The sequence below is a fragment of the Pterocles gutturalis genome, unplaced genomic scaffold (assembly GCF_000699245.1).
Source record: "Pterocles gutturalis isolate BGI_N339 unplaced genomic scaffold, ASM69924v1 scaffold12612, whole genome shotgun sequence".
NCBI lineage: Eukaryota > Metazoa > Chordata > Aves > Pterocliformes > Pteroclidae > Pterocles > Pterocles gutturalis.
Window position 1 is genome coordinate 1 of NW_010110336.1, and position 17,899 is coordinate 17,899.

The 17,899-nt window shown below is 40.4% G+C and overlaps 1 protein-coding gene across 1 annotated transcript; it reads left to right on the plus strand.

Moving 5' to 3' along the window:
- The first annotated feature begins 39 nt into the window (after positions 1–39).
- On the plus strand, positions 40–17,681 carry LOC104461667 (zinc finger matrin-type protein 1-like). The gene is made up of 7 exons (XM_010073325.1): positions 40–91; positions 11,146–11,252; positions 12,906–13,013; positions 13,103–13,277; positions 14,025–14,273; positions 15,825–15,939; positions 16,892–17,681. Exons 1-7 carry the CDS (start codon positions 40–42, stop codon positions 17,679–17,681), a joined length of 1,596 nt encoding a protein of 531 aa, XP_010071627.1.
- The last annotated feature ends 218 nt before the right edge of the window (positions 17,682–17,899 follow it).

Consider the following 17,899-nt stretch of genomic DNA (forward strand, 5'->3'; position numbering starts at 1 on the left):
GAACGGCGGAGGCGGGTCCCTGTGGGCAGTGCCGGAGCCATGGCGGTGGTGGAGACCCCCCGGCCTCTGCTCGCCGCTCCCCGCTGCGAAGGTGAGTGGGACCCGGCCTCCTGGAAGCCTCTCGGGGCTGTGACAGGGGCCTGTCTGTCAGAATATGGCGGGGGGCAAAAAGGTAGAGGCATGGTGGTGCGGTTCCCTCTGTGAAGTAACCTGTGTTCTCATGATGCTGGTACAGAAAAGTAACAGGAGTTTGAGACCAAAGGGGGAAATTAATGAGGAGCGAAGTGCAATGAGAGGCTTCTCTGTGTTTTACACGTGGAAGGAGCAGGTAAGGTATCTGAAATTGGTCCAAGCACGTAAAATGTAGTGTTATACTTAATTCTTAAGCACAAAGGGGTCTTGTTCTAGCTTCAGCACCTTATCTCATGCTTCTGGGCCAGTAGGATGTCAAACGGGTGACTTTTATACACCAGATCTCTGATTCAGAGCCCTGGAATTGAATCTTCATGTTGTGTCTGAGGAGTGCTGGAAACTTTCCATGTCCTCTCCTTCCCAGGTAATCTCTTCTGAAATCTAGCAAATAGCACCCAAAGCCACATGTTGGGCTTCCAGGAGCACCAAGCCACTCAAAACTGGTATGAAATATTTGTGCGTTGAAAGGCTTTGGTCAGTGGTTTATAAGCATTAAGTTGGATAATGAAAATCAAGTTTAAAAAAAAAAGAGCCACACACTTAGCAATGCATAAACATAGACTTTTGTTAAATATGTGAAACATCCATTAACAGCAGATTTCCCCATTGTCAGTTAAATTTAGTAGTACCCTTGAACAGAAATAAGTCCAGGGGAATTAATCACTCTTGTTTAAAAAGCTGACAGCTATTTTAAGCAGTGAGCTTTCTGGAGGGGAAAAAAAGCACCAGAAGTATCTATGCTCTTCAAAGGAATATACTTGGGGAAAGTTAGGAATAGTCTTGCTATGTTTAGGTTTAAATTCCATTTTTCACACGTATTTCTTGAACTGAATTATGTGCCTGAACTCCAAAATGTGCTTTGGTGCATAAGCATCAAAGCCTTTAACTTTAAAAGTACTTCGACCTCCTGGGAATTTCAAGGGATTTTAAGGCTCTATGGGTTGTTTCTTAAATTTTCGGTGTTTAGAGATAATTTACACCCTTATCTTCAGTGCAGATCTGGTACAAGTTTTGCTGTGAGCCAGGCACAACAAGGATTGCTAGTTAATGCTTGTCAATTTATACCTGTGCCAAACAGAGCTGTGGAACTGGATATTATGGGTAATTTCTGTTTTGAGAACCTGTTGAAGAGAGAGGGTATCCTTAAATACAAAATTAGCAGTAACTTTTGAGTTTGGAAACTTTATGTGGCAACAATTCTTGATGATTTCTTCACACACATACCCCTTCACCCCCTTTGGGTTTTGGAGTTTTTTTTATTAGCCTAAGGGGTTTTATTTTGACTCTGGCAACAAGATAAAAGCCCTTGGTACCCGTTAGAGTGTAGTTAGTCTGTAGTTACAACCATGCATCCTTTTTCAAGACTCAGTATCTAGTTCTCCCATGTTATCAATTAGTAATTCTCCCTTCTCCCACCTTTTCTATTCTATAAATCTTCTCTTCCTGGAGGGGAAAAAAAGGTACCAATTCATTGATTATATGTTTTTCACTCAACATTCCACAAGCCTGTCTCAAGTAGCACTGCGAGTAGTCTGAGAAATAACATTGCACAAACTACTATTATTCAGTTGTATGGGAGCATTTATATGTCAGAAGAGAGCCGGGCAGAAGGGTAAGTAACTTGTCTTAACCTGCCTCAAGGAGTTTACAAAGTGGGGATTGGGAGGTGTATTTCTTATGTCTTCCTAAGACCCAAGGAGGGTTAAACCACGACAGAGTGGAAAGGGAAAAGGGTCTGTTATCCTAAGGAAATAATTTAATGCCTGGCAAGGAAACTAACAGCTTATCCTGCACTGTTCAAGAAGTCTAATACATTAAATTCTTCTTCAGAAGGAACCAGCCATCCAGCATAGACTTAATCGGCGTCTTACACCCTATCCACATTTTGACAGTGTGATGTGACAGCATCATTAAAAAAAAAAATACTTGTTTTCTGAAATCCTGAGCTATTTATTGCAGTAAAAATGATTTGACACTTTAAAAAAAAGTTGCAACTTGCAGAATAGCTGACTTCAGTCTGCTTCAGCTGTGACAGGCTAGTCCAGCCCTCATGGGTGTGACAGGATATAGGGAGCAGAGGCCAGTGTGATGTTCAGCAGAGACAGAGTAGTGGAAACAAAAGGACTTGGGCCAACAGGGAGAAAAATGAAGAGCACCAAGGAACTGTGTTGCAAGAAGTTTTTCATTTTATTAGTAGTGATTGATATACAGTAGTTCAATCTTAATGCTTTAAAAGATTTTTTTTGTGTCCTGACTGAGTTCAGAGCAGTAAGAGAGCAGGCAAAGTGTCTTGTTACTTGCTAAAGGTAAAAGGTGGAGCTTTGTGTTTTATATCAATTGCAGCTGCTTCTGTTGTGTGATCACAGAGCCATGTGGCCATCAAGGCTTTTAACACTGTTTTAGTTTAGTTTGTGCATTTGAGAAGCTTTGGGCAATTGCTGGGTTTAACCCCTGTGTTGGTAGTTTAGTTGTATGCTCTGAAGTCCTGCATGTGTACAGGCTTAGCTGTGTGTCTTAGTCAAATCTGTGATAATGTAGTGTTCAGAGATGCATATAAATGCTTCTAAGTTAACTTGTTATGATGTTCTGTAGGGAAAAATCTTTGAGTAAGGAAACTAGTTTATGGAAACATGCAGTGCTGGCATTAATGCATTTGTCTCCAAACAACAGAGTCCAGTTTGGCATTTCATTTTTTTCCGGTCACCTGAGCTTTGAAAACTAAACAAAACATTGAAAGGAATATTCAGTGACTAAACTCACTGAGAAAATCTAGAGCTACTACAGTACTGTTTCCTTGGAGAGACATCTTTTACCCAACTGGAGAAATCAAAATCTGTCTAATTCAGCCTCCCTTTCTTGTGTGGGAATACCATGCTGTTACACTGCAGTTCAGTGTATTTGATAGGGGTTTTTATCTTTGCCTGCCCTTTCTAAGTTATATATCTATGGATAACCCAGTTTATTTCTAAGATTACTTTCAGACTCCTACTGTACAGTGACCATGCTTTCCTGCTGTACCACAGACAAAAGGGGCTGGATTTCAGTAGTGCTTTTTTGCCTGCAGTTTTGAACAGCTGAAGCTTTTGTTCATCTTTCATCCTGTTACAGAGTAGGAATATGATTGCCTGATTACAAGCAATAGAGTTTGTACATCATTTGAAGTTACAGCCAGTCAGCTGAGATGAGATAACTGACTGCGTGCGGGCTCCTGCCCTTCTTGCTTGCACAGCGTAAAGCAAATTAATGCAGTGCACGTGATGTAAATTAACCTGTTTTGCAGCTGGGACAGGCTTCAGCACGCACACTCAGGTACTGGGAAGCTGACAGGTGGTAGCCTGGTAAGATGTGCTAACCCCATTTCTTGTGCTGGTCCAGATGTGCCTTGGAGACAGCCACGTGAAAGGGCTTGTAAAATGAGAAAATCTGTGGGTCAATATATGCTCTTGAGGACTTGCAGTTGTTGAACTTGATTCATGTATCTCCATCTATTTTTCATTAAAATGCTATGTTTGCTGTTGGCGTTTGAGGGCAGAATTTGGCTCTGTCATTTTGTGGGTTTAGTACCTCAAACATGAAACTTTATGCCTTTGCCTTAAGGGATGTGTCTAGCCTAGACTTTTTCTTTACTACATTATTCTGCTTTCTGTCTTCTCTGCCCTCAAGAAATGGGAAAGAAAAATTAATAATAGACTAAAGCTGGGAGCATTTCCTTTTTAATCAAGTGGTAGAAAATCCTGGGCTGAACATGCTTCTTTAAATTACCTTTTCTCTGATATTTTAATTAATGTTAGTATTTTTCCTACCACACTTGTACTGCCCCAAGGGAAGACTTTTTTTCCCTGCCTTTCCTTCATGGCATGCCACAAAGATTCCTCTACAATTAACCTAGTAAAAGTAAGAAAAGATATAGCAAAGGTTTAAAACTGAAAAGACATCCTTTCATTTCTCTCAAGTGGTGAAATATTCAAGTTTTAAAATGTTAAAATGTCCCTGAGCCTTCTCACATCAGTGGTTTAATGCCTTAACTGAATTGCTGTTCCATTGAAGATTAAAAAAAAAATAAAATGCTGTGTGTGCTTTTACAATCGTAAATGAGAATCAAGAAACAGTAAGCAAATAATTATCTTTCAATTCAGACACTAAGGGTCTGACTTACTATTATTAGGCAACCTGTTTAGTTCCAGACTTCCAAAATCCACCTCTGTTATTTTGATTTTTTTTAAATAATGTACTTAAATTGCTTCAGTTTTCTTGCTAAGTGAGATGCTGAGCACTTGCAGTTCCAATTGGCATCTCAGTGCCTGTGTTTCAGTGTTCGAACATTAAAACAATCAAGCTGATCTTGTTTTAAGAGTGTGTTCTTCATTGCCTCTTGGTTGCTCCTCATTGTCTATTGATATAGGCTGGGTGTATTCTCAACATTAAAAAAATAATTGTACAGTTGCAGGAATCAGAGACACACAGAAATTAAAACCAGGGGTTTTGAAGCTTAAATGCCTAAATAAAAACATTTGAGAAGGTAGGTTTAAGAGTGTTGAGCGAGTTTTAACAAGTAGGCATCACAGCTGAGAGTAGACCCAGGGTCTCCCAATCAGACCCTCACACTGAGCAGTTTTGGGTTTATTTTGCTTTAAGTCATTTTTGGATGCAAGTGAATGACATTAACTGTTAAGTCCTCCTTTCTGTAGATATCTGCACATTTGGCATTCATTTTCTTGATCTCATCCTTAGGTCTTGAGTGAACTGTTTTTATTGCAGTCCTGCAATGCAATTTTAACACAGGCATACAGAAGTATTAATAATTGTGTATGTTTATAAATGCACACTACTAAAACAGTGATTTGGGTGGCTGGGGAATTAGTAGGGGGATAGCAAGCGGTCTTATCATTCATTTGAAACATGACCAGAACTGGTGCATCCCTTTCTCTTGACACATGCATGAGGTGAGGTATTTAACATCCAGATCATTCTGAATTTAGCACCAGTAAGGGGCTCTCTTTGGCTGTATCAGTCAAGAGGGCAAGGACTAAACGGGCAGGGAGAACCAAAGCATTGTTTAGGCCGAGGCTACATGATATTGCAGTCAGTGTCTACTTATTAATTCTGCAGACTGTATGGGAACACAGCTTTCCAGTCCATCTCTGGCATTGTGAGTGCTTGGCACAGCCGCCACTTGGAAGCCCAGGGAAGGAATGGCTGTTCTGATATGTTGTGAAGGTACTATGTAAATAAAGTAACTCCCAGGATGCCTGGAAAAGGATCTAGTACTGAGTCAGACTGGGATTCCTGGTAAGCTTGAGGACTGAGAGGTTGCACGTGTATTTCGCTAGCATCCAGTGCTTGAAGAAAGGCAGCGATGCTGCTGTCTGGTTTCAGGCAGGCTTCTCAAAATTTTTCATAGTGTGGGAGTATAACCAGTCTTCAGCATCTCCAATGAACAGACCCACGTTGTCTTATTTCTCTGTGTAGAGGCATAAAGCTATCTTTCTGGCCTCATCCTCTCTTACCTCCTCTCACTCCTGTCGTCATTCTCTGTTAGGGCTCCACAGCCTCTGCAGTGTGGCCGGAATTTGAATCCGATTGTAAAGCAGCCGTTTATTAAAATGGCCAAATATGTTAGATAACAGCTATAAATCAGTAGTGTTAACAAAACCGAGAAGGAATACAGATTGACTCGTGTGTGTGCATGTGTTTTGCTTTTTTGCATTTTAGAGGCATTTTTGATTGATTTTTAAAAAAATATTTTTGGCACATGTTCTGTGTCCTAGACTTCAAGCTCTTGAATTGTAATAAGAGCTGAATTAATCACAGGAAGTACTATAGTGACTGCTGAGATTTAGCAGTCAAAAGAATAAAAAATATTCCATTCCTTTCATTGGAAAGAAAGGGAAAATGTCACCTGTTTTTCTAGTTTTCCCTTTGAGACTATGCTAGTTCTAAGGGGTTGTCACGAAGGGCAGCAGTTGTCTCCAGGGTCTGCTTTCTACAGCCTTCACAGTCTAACAACAATAATATTTTCTGTGTTTGTGAATATCTGCTTTTTTAAGAACAGCTTTTAAGTAGTACTTTCATGGAAGTCTAGACTGTCACATTTTCCTTCTGGGCATACAAGTGAAGTGTGGTGGGTTATCAGATGGATTTTTGCCTTTATACCTGGGTGGTACTTGAATGCTCATTTCCCATTCTGTCTAATCAATCGGCTTTGACAGGTACATTTCTCAGCCCAGTTCCCTCTGAAAAGTAGTATTTCTCAAGAGCTTAGGAAGGATAACAGGTAAGGCAGATGATGTGTTGTTGAGCTGATAATGAAGTTTGCTTGAAATAAGAAATCTATAAATACACGTGGTTAATATGTGCAGTGATCCAACAAAGTGTGGATCACCTGTGTTTTCAGAAGCCGTGCTGCCCAGGACAATTGCAATCTCGTTGCTGTGAGGTGACACTGAAAACAGAGTTGTTACTGAAGAGAGGTACCAATCTGGTCAGTGGGATTTCTGAGCCCAGAAGCCAGAGGGAATTGTTACAGTGCTCCACGCTTCCCATGAGATAAATCTGTGAGGGATCTTTGCGCTTCCTTTAATGGGATCTCATGAGTATCTGAGGTTAATTGGCTGTGCTAAAGTCACTTGCGAAGCTCTTCTTAGCATTTCAGTAGGATCAGATTCATCATTTGATTGCCAGAAACTCCTTATGTATGTGCTGCTTCACTTCGTGCATCCTTTTAGATATGTAAAGTGCTGTTAATAATTGCTGTTGCTGTAGTATATCTTTTCTTAGGATATCAGTGGACTTCAAAACAGCATGTCTGTGGCAGTACGAGCTACCACAGGTTTCATAATATAGCTGAGGAAACAGTGGCAAGGACAGACTATAGGACGTACTGAGAATCACATGAGAAAATATTGCTCATTAGTAAATAGGAAGTGTGGGCTGAACTAACATCTCCAGTCCAGATAGTCCAGAGACCTGTTTTTTTCCTCCAAAGTGTGGGCTGTTGACCAACATAAACTGTTTTTTGGGGAATAGCCTAAAAAGAAAGGAAAAGCTACACTAAAAATTAGTGGTTGACTTCATCATGTGGCATGAATATTTGTATCTTCTATTTAAAAAAAAAACACTCGTGTCTTACATGTCTAAAGCATTTTTTTCATATCCTTTTATTAAGGAGTAGTCTCTTTGTAAAAAACAGTATTTGAACTGTTCTACAGTGACAGAAACTTGATGTGAACAAGTTTGCTCCAAGTTCATAATACCAGTACCTTTATTTAAACATTTTGGAGGCATAAACATGGCAAGGTCAGTATGGCAGTTCTGCAGGGCTACTGCTTTTGATTGATTCTCTGAAGAGTTTTTGATGGCATGGTTGCAGACTGTGAGGTAAGCCAATTTATAAAAAAAAGTTTTTCCTAGTCACTAGGAAAGATGTCTTGTGAATCTGAAAGCTGAAGGCCTCAAGTTCAGCTTAATATTTATAGAACTGGTTGCACACAGGCAGTGGTAGCATAGATCTCCCTGAGCTCTGTCATTTTTGTGTTTTGCAAGGGGTCTTGAGGCACAGTTAGAAGGAAAGGGCAGACGTGCTCATGACCTTTCTCTGGAAGTGAGCAGAGACGTGTCATTTAGCAAAGAGAGCTCTTGATGTGTGTGGTTGCCATTGGGAAGGAGTCTACAGTTGCCCAGACCGGACTGAAGGTCATTCACAATGTACTGACCAGTTGGGATTTAAGTGAGAGACACATCAGTTTTTTCCTGAGTTTGTCTCCATGCAGTTTACCAGAAGACCACATAGAAATACATTCTATTGTAACAGCATATGTATTTGCCTAAAAGTCCACTAGCTATACAGAAAATAAAAAGGCTGTGCATATGTGTACGGGTTTGCATGTAGTTTGAGGCTGAAATGATCAGCTCAGGTTTTTTTTAAAGTGGCTGCCCAGCATTTTCAGAAGTGATAGGTAGCTGTGCTTCTGACAGACTTGGGTAGCAGCTGCTGCATCCTTTTTGCGGATCAGGATGTTTTGACCTTGTTTGGCATAAGGAAAGCAGACAGGGTTATGCTGTGCTTGACTGTATCATGCTGATACAGCCAGAGCTGAACTCCCACGCTAATATAACAGCAGGTGAATGCCAAGAGCTGCATTAAAGCAGGTTACATTACCGTGCTCGTGGTGTGCGTTCCCCAGCCAAGTTATTGTTTGGGAACCCTGCCTGTTTCATGTGATGTGTGGTAATAATCATCTTGTGACCGTGCAGAAAAACTGAGTAGAGCAGCTCTTTATGGTTCCAAAATCAAGGCAAATGTTGTGAACTCTCTGTCTTTATTTTTGTAGATCTTTCTCTTGGGGGAAAACAGTTCTTGGGCTTAGTGTTGCTACAAGCATTAGGCTGAGGTAGGAGACTTCACTGAGGTTATTGTAGCTCTGCATTCATCACTGCTGACTCAGCTGTAGTAGCATATTGAGAAAAGAGAGAGCCAAAACAGAGGGACAGCAGTGTTAGGTGAAAAAATGGAAAGACTTAATGAGAAACAGAAAACATAAACTATAAAGAGAAAAGAACTAAGATGTGATAAATTTACAAAGAAGAAGGAATCTGAGTAAGTCAAGTCCTGTCAACCTTTTTACAATATTAAAGAATGAAAACAACTCTTCTAACAATGAAGAGTAATATTTAAAACTGTCCTTAGAATATATATTAGCGCAATTCATCAGCTAGTGCAAAATGCCATTGAAGACAAGGACACAACAGGGTTCAGGACAGTTCCAAGAGGCACCATAGGAATTAAGTGGACAACCAGTCTTCTGGTCCCTATAATCCAACCTTTTTGTTGCAGTGGTCAGCCAAGAAGAAGGTGAATTAAAAACACAGTTTTGATTTCATGTTACAATGGTTTTTAGGGTTTTTTTGTAGCGTGTTGGTTGGGTTTTGTCTGCCTAGAAGGCTGTGCAGTTCACTGCTAAGTCAAGGAAAAATATGCATAGAATACTGGCCTTAACTAATATCTGTTTTCCAGTGAGAGGTTATGCACATTGAAATAATAGTGGGTACTGCCCATGGTAGTAATATTTTATAGATTTGTGCCTAGTTGCATTGCAATTTGCTTTTTTTTTTTAGATAGAGAATATTGTTCCATTTATATCTAGGTAGCTATGTTTTTACAGGTCAATACACTTGAACAAACTGCTGTAATTTTCCTCTGTAAGTGGGCCTTTTCCGCTACAGACATTGGCAATTGATGCGTTTGCAGTGCAAGATGGGCTTTCAGCTATTTTTCAGAACCAAGTTGTTGGATTTTCTCATGTGGATTCAAGTTGTTTATTGTAGGGCTAAGCTATGTAAATCTATATCAGTAGAATATCAAACATTTCAGGATGACTCATACAGAATACAAAAGTTCTAAAGGACTAGTCATCTGACCATTGTACCTCATGAAAATTAAGTCTTTATTAGAAAATTAATTCTTATATCAGGGACTGATGGTTAACCTTGCCAGACAACTCGGTTGTTGTTGCTATCTCAGCCTCATCAGAGCCAGGTCTATTAAGAGGAGTGCTGCTTTGGGAAGGCAGAGTGAGGTTAGCCAGGCACACAGTCTGAGGAAAGTCTCTGCATCTGCCTTTCCTCAGGTTTTGTCAGTGCCCATAGAGCTGCTGATAGATTTGCAGCTGGTTGCACGTTTTAATGTTGGCTTCTCAAAGCAGTTTTGTGTTCCTTGGCTCAGGCTTCCACTGCAGGCACAAGCAAGCAGTTTTTTTCTGGGGTGATAACTAGCTCAGTTAAAGTGTATGTCACACAGCTTGTACCAAAATTCACACTCTGGTTTTTAAGAGGCTTTTTGCTTGTGCAAAGATGGCAGCCATGTGTTGTCCAGGGCCCACACCAGGGACTTTAGTCCTTACTCAATCATTTATGAACCGATCATCCCACAGCTTAGCATCATTATTTAGAGCTGCAGTACACACTACTCAGTATTTTATGGGTTTCTGGATGCCTTTTGGCACCAAGCTGTGAGAGCACAGGGAATGATGCTTTCCGTGCCCACGATCAATCCAGGTTGTGTGCAAAGCATGGAAGGCCAGCTGCTCCATGTTTGGCTTCCAGGATGGACTGTTGGGTAAACATAGAGGGAGTAAGCTCAGTTAAGACATCACAATACTTTCCCCAGTATTTAACCTCAGCTTTGTTTGAAAGCATGGTTTAATTGAACTGTCTAGTTCTGTGGCTCTTCTGAAGGATGTGTTTCAGTCTCGTAATTTTAAGTGCTTATCAGGGTGTTGCAGCCCCCCAGGTCAATGAGTCTGCATATACAGCTATTCAGGAATAGCTTCAAGTCTGGGTCAATTTTAGTATGAATTGAAGTGTATACAGGTCATGAGTTAACTGGGAACAGGGCAAAGAAAATCAGAACAAGCCATTGGAGCAGTTTTTGCCCATATAACTGAATTGGTTAAACTGGTACATGGGACACAGGTACAACCTTCCTGGGACAGGAGGTCTCAGGAGCTTTTCTTGTGTGCTGAGCTACTCACACTTTCTTTGAATCTCTTCTTTAAGGAATATTCCCGTATCTAACTAACTGTGTGATCTAGTCCAGTTAAAATCCTTTCTAGGCTATTAGTCAAGTAATTCTGACATTGTGCCCTGTTTGACTTGGACTGAAAACCCCATGAAGATTATCTGTCTTTGATTTTAGTGCCTAGGTATTCTTAATACTACTTTATAAGTCCATGAGAGCACTACTTCTGTAAGTAGGAATGTTTAGGTGGCTTTACAGCATTGCTTTGAAGCTAGAGCGAGGCACGGTGCAATTCAGTGGATGAACATTGGTTCCTTCATCCTGTGCTGCATGTGAATATTCAAGTGGTTGATGTTTTGTGTAAGCAAAGATATGCAAATATATCTTGTCCTATCTACTGACTGATTTTTTTTTTTTCTTTTGCTCTTTGCGTTTAGATGATATTTTAGATGAGGCAACAAGGAAGGACCTTTTCACCGACACTTTCTGTAAGGTTTGTGAGGCAGTGCTGCAGTTTGAATCTCAAAGGACATCACACTATCAGGTAGGCTGGAAGGGAGGATTTCTCCTAGCAAGCACTGTGGCTTTGGTGTGTTTGAGTTTTCTACATAGTGTTATAAAAAGCCACTTATGACCTTTTATAGTGTGTTTCCCAACCCTTATGTGAGGCTTAGACATTAACCAGACTTGCATGTGAAAGCTGTGGGTTCAGAAGGGCAATCACCTGCATATTGCAGCATGATTTTAGGAGGAACTGAGCAGGTTCAGGCTGTGCTGTATGTGGGATTGAAGCAGATCTGCACCACATGAGCCAGAACATATATATGGCACAAAGCAGTGCTAGGTATAGAGGATTGAAGTTGTGCCTTCTGAGGCTTCACCCAGTGATACACATGTGCTGCTCTGCGCACCTCTGGTTGCTTGAGGCAGGTTGTATGAATTGTACTGAAGGCATTTCATGGAACAACTACCTTGGGATATTGTGTAGACATGGGAAAGCAGGCCTTATTTTGGAACTTGATCTTGAGAGTGTGCAGGTTTGCAGGCACAGACATTACTACCTTTTTCTTTCTTCTTGCAAAAGTTAAAAGTTTAAAATGTCAGTTGCTGTCTGGAGTCTTTGTTGCTATTCGCATTATTAAGACACAGGTCTAGTAAGGTGTATATCTTTTGATTTAACTTAAGCAGCAGTTGTACTGTCAAAACTTCATGGAGTTCAGACCATCAGTTTGATTTTTCTGTTTCTCGGGTCAAAATCCAGTTGAGGATAATAGATACAATTGTAAAGTTGCCCGACTTCACAATTACAAAATGAATTGATGGAAATAACCGACTCTCTTCTCAGTTGTGTTTGTATTGTCTAGCCAGGTATGATAGGTCCTCTTTCTCTTTGATAATACTGTTATATGCTGCAGTGCTCCTCACAGTCCTTGAAAGACATCTGAAAAGCATGAGGTAAGAGAAGACAACTTACTTGTTTTGCTTTGTAGCTTACCAATGTGTAGTGTGACACATGGGTAAGTACATTACAAGTGCAAGAGTTTGAAGGCTATAGGTTCAGAGAGCATCTAAGAATTAAAAAATAATTGCGTCTGAGGGAAGTATACATTAACAGCCAATTTTAGTTACCTGGACTGTTGTATCCTCAGTAGAAAGGTGTAGAAATCTCCACAGACTGACTCCAAGCTGGAGATACTTTTAACTCAGCTTCCAGGGAAACCTGTTTCTCTCCGCTGACTATATGGGGAGACTAGATTTCTTATTTAGGGAGGTAAGTTAAGTTGTGCTGCCTGTCATTCTTCTGGGCCACAGCATGGGATGGCCTTGATGTCAAGTCCCCAGGCTTAGTGGTAATGATGCACAGCAGACTTGCTCTGTGGCATGGCTGTATTGCTTTGCTTACCTGTTTAGTGTCCCTGTTTGTAAGGGGGAGATATCAGGATTTTTCGTTCCCCAAAGAATTGAGAGAGGATAACTCTGAGAGCTGCCTGAGGCAAAATATTATGAGTACGATGTTATTGATTAAACTACAGTATTGTTACATGAGCTGGTGCTTGTCTGCTTGTTGCTCTGCTTTATACAGGCACAATTTCACATGTGCTAAAAGCAGTTTTTGATGAATGAAGTTCCAGTCACCGGATATATCACTGCTTGGATCCTTGTTACTGAAAGAGAAGTAATTCTAATCTCTTCCCAGGGCAAAAAGCATGCTCAGAAAGTTCATCATTACATCCAAACGCACGGTGAGAAAAATGAGAAGCAGGAGCATGACAAAAGGAAGAAGATGGATTGTATCAGTTTCCAGGTGACTATTCCTCTTTGTTGCTAAATAACATGTTTCCTTGTATACTTCAGTGCATGCTTGTAACTGAGCTTGCCCTTGCCTGGTTTCAGATGGATGGGAGTGGAGTACCAGACAAAAACAAATACTGCCATCTCTGCAACATGATTTTTAGTTCCCCACTTAGTGCTTCATCTCACTACTTGGGAAAGATCCACGCTAAAAAGTTGAAGCAGTTACAAGGAAGCCAAGCCCACACTCCAGCAGGGAGCGTGCAGCCTGTTGCTGGTAAGAACTAAATACTTTGCTTTGCATATGTTTTCCTGTCACTTGCTGAAACAAATATACACAAGTATCTTCCTACAGTTGCCATGTCTGTGTGCTTTTCTATTCTGCCAAAGTTGTGGAGCTGTCTTGTGGTAGCCTAAGGTGAATAAAGATACTACCCTGTGCCACTCTGAAGCCATGGAACCTTGCTTCCAAATTCCCTGTCTTTCACTGATTCAAACTAAAGGCAAATATTTCTGATTTTTTTATTAATGAAAGGTGTTTGTTGTTCTGAGAATTCACTGCAGTCCCAACAAGATTTTACTCTGATAAATTAGTATGATAAGAAATTAAAAAACAGTTAGTCCATGAGGAACATTTAACTGGTGTTAGTCCTGTACAAGTTTCTGAATTGTATTTAAAGATGGAGCATAGTGTACGTTCTCTGAATCATGCTCTGCAGGGTAAATCTCTTTTCTTGGACTATGTAAGGACCTTAGAGTGACCAGCCATCAAACATAGCTGATTTTTAGGTATCTAATAAGGTTTCTGAATATTCCAGGGCTGTGTTCCTTATCAGTCTGTACTCTCATATCCTTGCAAGGACTAAGATATTTTGTAGTCTCTTGCAAGTGGTTCAGCACCCAGGAGGCTGCTCTCCTTTCCAGCTCTGTAGTTCTGCAGTCACCTGTTTTGCTCCATGGAGTTGTTTTAGCTTTTCCTTTGCTGTGCTATCAGCAGATTTATCCTCTCCTTCCATGTCTCCAGCTTTACAGAAGCCATTGGCCGAGAAGCCCTTGCTGCCTTCAAAACCTGAAGAGTCTTCATCTTCCTCCAGCACAAGATTGAAGTTAAATGATCCAGACAAGTACTGCAGGCTCTGCTGTGCTTCCTTCAATACTCCACTTGTGGCCCAGGAGCATTATGCTGGTAAGAAACACAGAAGAAATGAAGTACGGAAAAAGATACTGAAGGACCTAGGAGACAAAATTGTCCCGGTGGAATCTGGCACACCTGGTAAGCAGAACATGAGCAAGTGTTACAATCTCTGAGCATAGCTTGAGTGCTTTGTTCTGATTCATTCAAGGATGTTCTGATGTGTGCAAGGAAATTATAGTCTTTTCCTGAGTTACAGAACAAGTTCATTTTTTCCTTTCTGTTTGGTCTATGAGTGGCTAAAGTTCTGTCTCTGACAGCTGTAAGTTGGAAAATATTCATTTTTGACTTGGAGACCCAAATCCAGTCCTCACTGAGTTCTGCACTTGGGTTCAAAGGATCATAGAAAATAGCCCAGTCCCCAAAGTCCAAGGTCAGGATCAGTTGTACCTGTGTCCCTCTTAAGATGTTCATCCACCTTGTCTGTGCTGGAAATTCCACAACCTCCATAAGGAACATCTCCCAGGACTTACTGATCTTTATATTCTCAACCTTCTAGTGACATTGAACTCGGCTCTCTCTGATCACAATGCGTTTCTTCACTGTGCACAGAGCATGAAGCAGACACAGGAATTGAATAATCTGTTTCCCTTTTGTCGCATTCTTTAAATAATTGAAAACTGGTGTCATGTCTTCCCTTAATCTTTTACTCATGAAACTTGTTATCGTAATTATTTCAGTCTTCCCACATAAGGAAATTTGTTTCCTAAACAGTCATTGTCTTTAGCCTCCCATGAGGACTGTCTCCAGCTCAAGCGCTGTGTTCAAAGCCAAGGCCCTGTTGCAGTGCAACCTCCATTAATTTTGAGGGGGCATTATCTGGTCCTGTGCAACAGAACTGTCAATCTTTTCTTTAGTAAAGAATTCAAAATCCTACCTCATAGTCGAAAGTCATTGTTAGTATAAAACAGCTCTCATTAAGTCGTGCTATAATTTAAACAAAATAATACGTTTTGCCGCAGAGCAGTAGCCCATTGGAATTAATGCTGCATTTTGCTAATGCATGAAGCCCTTGGATTTGCATGGGGAAAAGAGTTACTCACTGGTTTTGGAGTACTTGGGTCTACAGATGATACAGCTTGTGGGAGAGGAGAGAATTACAACCTAGGAAACACAAGGGTTCCTTCATCTGACCTTACGTTTTATTTGCCTGCGGCTCCGTGTACAGTATTCATAATGTACCGTAGTGGCAATTTCCTCAGCATCCTCGCAGGGTTCAGCCAAAGCTGCATGAACTTTTGAGCAGGTAATGTTTAAACTGATTTTATTTTAATTAAATATGGACTGACTGGATTGGTATCTGTTGGTGCTTGCGTTGGGTCAGGTATTTACAATAGTATTTGATTTTTCAGTGTAGTTCATTCTCATCTGCACTTGACAATGGTTTACTGGAATTATCTTGGATCACTTCAGTCATCAGAAATACTACTTGTTAATCTTTAAACCATGGTTACGCTACAACTGGACACCTCACCAGCTCCATTCATAAATACCATTCTAGTGTAAAATCACAGCAGAGACTTTGTCTATAAACACTGTTTATGGGAACATTATGTTAGGACTCTTGCATGGAGTGAGATGATTATGCGCTTTGAGTTTTGCCTTTCATTTTTCAGTCTCTCTAACCTACAGGTTCCTTCTTTTCAACAGTTGGGGTTGGTTATTACGTGTGCACGATGTGTGACCTTACACTTACATCTATAGAAACATACCAGTCCCACCTGCAAGGAAATAAGCACCGGATCAAGTAAGTCAGTAAGGTGGTTTTTCTACTATTACTCTGTAGTTTGTACTTTCAAACTCTTTCATTAGCCCTGTTGTCTCCTGTTAAGTGACTTGGACTAGTTTGTGGTTTGTTTTGTTTTGGTTTGGGTTTTTTTTTTTGTTGTTTGGTTTACTGGTTGTAAGGGGCACTGTCCATTTAAACATCATACTTGTGACTGAAATTCAGTCTTAGCGTTCCCACAGTTGGATCTTCAGTAACAACCCACAGGAAAGGTCTTGAAGACTGTGCAGTTTTCTCACTTATTTTGCTATCTGGGGAAAGCTGTACCTATTTTGGTACAGCATCTTCAGGGCTCAGTCTAGAAGGAAGTAGTTTGGACTTAAAGATTCCTATTGACAAGGCAAAGAAGACCTTAGTCACAGAAAACGGAGTGTAGAGAACTGCTGCAAGTCTGTCTGTCGTTTTAACAAATTTAGTGTATAAAGCTGGTGAATTAAAGCAGAACAAGATACATTTAAGGGAGGGGTCTTCAGAGCTGCCCTTCCCACAGAGGATATCTTTGGCATCTAACCACTTTATCTTCCAGCCTGAGAAAGGGAGAGTAGAGTATAAACTGAGAAGTAATTTTGCTTTGGGAGCATGTTTATCTTTTGGGGTTTTTTATGGCAGTCAGGTTGGTTGTTTCTGTTCTGTTTCTGCTGTGGGGTCACACAGTTTACCTGATACAACTGTACTGCAACTGTACAATAGAATGAATCTCCCAAAGAAATTAGTAACTTTATTACTTGACAGTCAGTATATAATGTAATTGCTTCTTGTCTGCAGCTAATTGGAGATGAGTTAACAAGAGAGAATCTTAAATTTTCTGTTTAAAAAGTAGTTTTAAAAATACATGCTTTTTTTTTTTTATTCAACAGATGCTAAGCAAATTGGTCAGTATTAATGACTAAGACTTTCTATCCATTTTGTGCAGAGAAACAAAGCTTGTCAATCTCATGAAGAATTCAAAGAAAACATCTGACTCCTTTCAAGATGAATTCATGGATTGCGTTCAAGTTCAGCAAGCTGGAGGTCCAGAGCCAAGAAGGTATTTAGGAGAAGCAGAAGAGGAAGAGTTTCAAGATAAAACCATTGAAGGAGAAAGTGACCATGGTGAGGTTATATCTTCAAAGCTTAACTGTGAACAAGGGCAGCATTCTAGCCTTTTCTCAGAAACCCAGTCACCTGCAAATGCTGGAGAAAATAAATCACCAAGCTGGCCATCAGCTTTTGAGCATGGACTAGAAAAGCCACCTAATTGTCACTATAACAAGGGATACTGTAAAGAAGAGCAAGCATCTGAGGTGGCCTCTGTTGGAGATAAGAGCTTCAGCCTGTTGGTTGCAGAATCTAAAGACTGCTACAAACCTGTGCTTGCTGAGTCTTCTGCCAGCTCCTATGGAGAAGAACAAAAATTTCAGATAAAACATTTTGAGGTGGAAAAATACATTGGTGAAGAGATGAAGTATGAGAAAGAAGCCACAAAGCAGAAAAGAAAGGATAGTAGTGAAGATGCAGATTTTGGAAAAGAAAATGAGAAGCAGAAGAGAATTAAATTTGAGACAGGTTTGGTAAATAAAAAGAAAGCAAGACCTTATAAAGACAAAAGACTTAAAGAAAACCCCACTGAGAGCAAAAAGCGCAACCAGGATAAAAAAAAGGCCCAGATAGTTGTCAAAAGAGAGGAGATAGCTTGGGATGAATCTGTGTTGGGATATTGGTAGGTTTTGCTTAGCTTTAAGAAGTTGATTGTGTTTGTAGGTTCACTTAACCATTTTGTACGATACTATGACTTCTATTTTAAGCAAAGTTTTTCTTCTAATCTGGAAGTGAGAAAAAGCCTGCCTTTGGGCAGTAGGTAGGCATCACTTTTTAATCATCTTACACATACAGCAGCCATTGCAGGGATGTGAGTTTGAAAGTCTGTAGTCTCTTCTGGAAT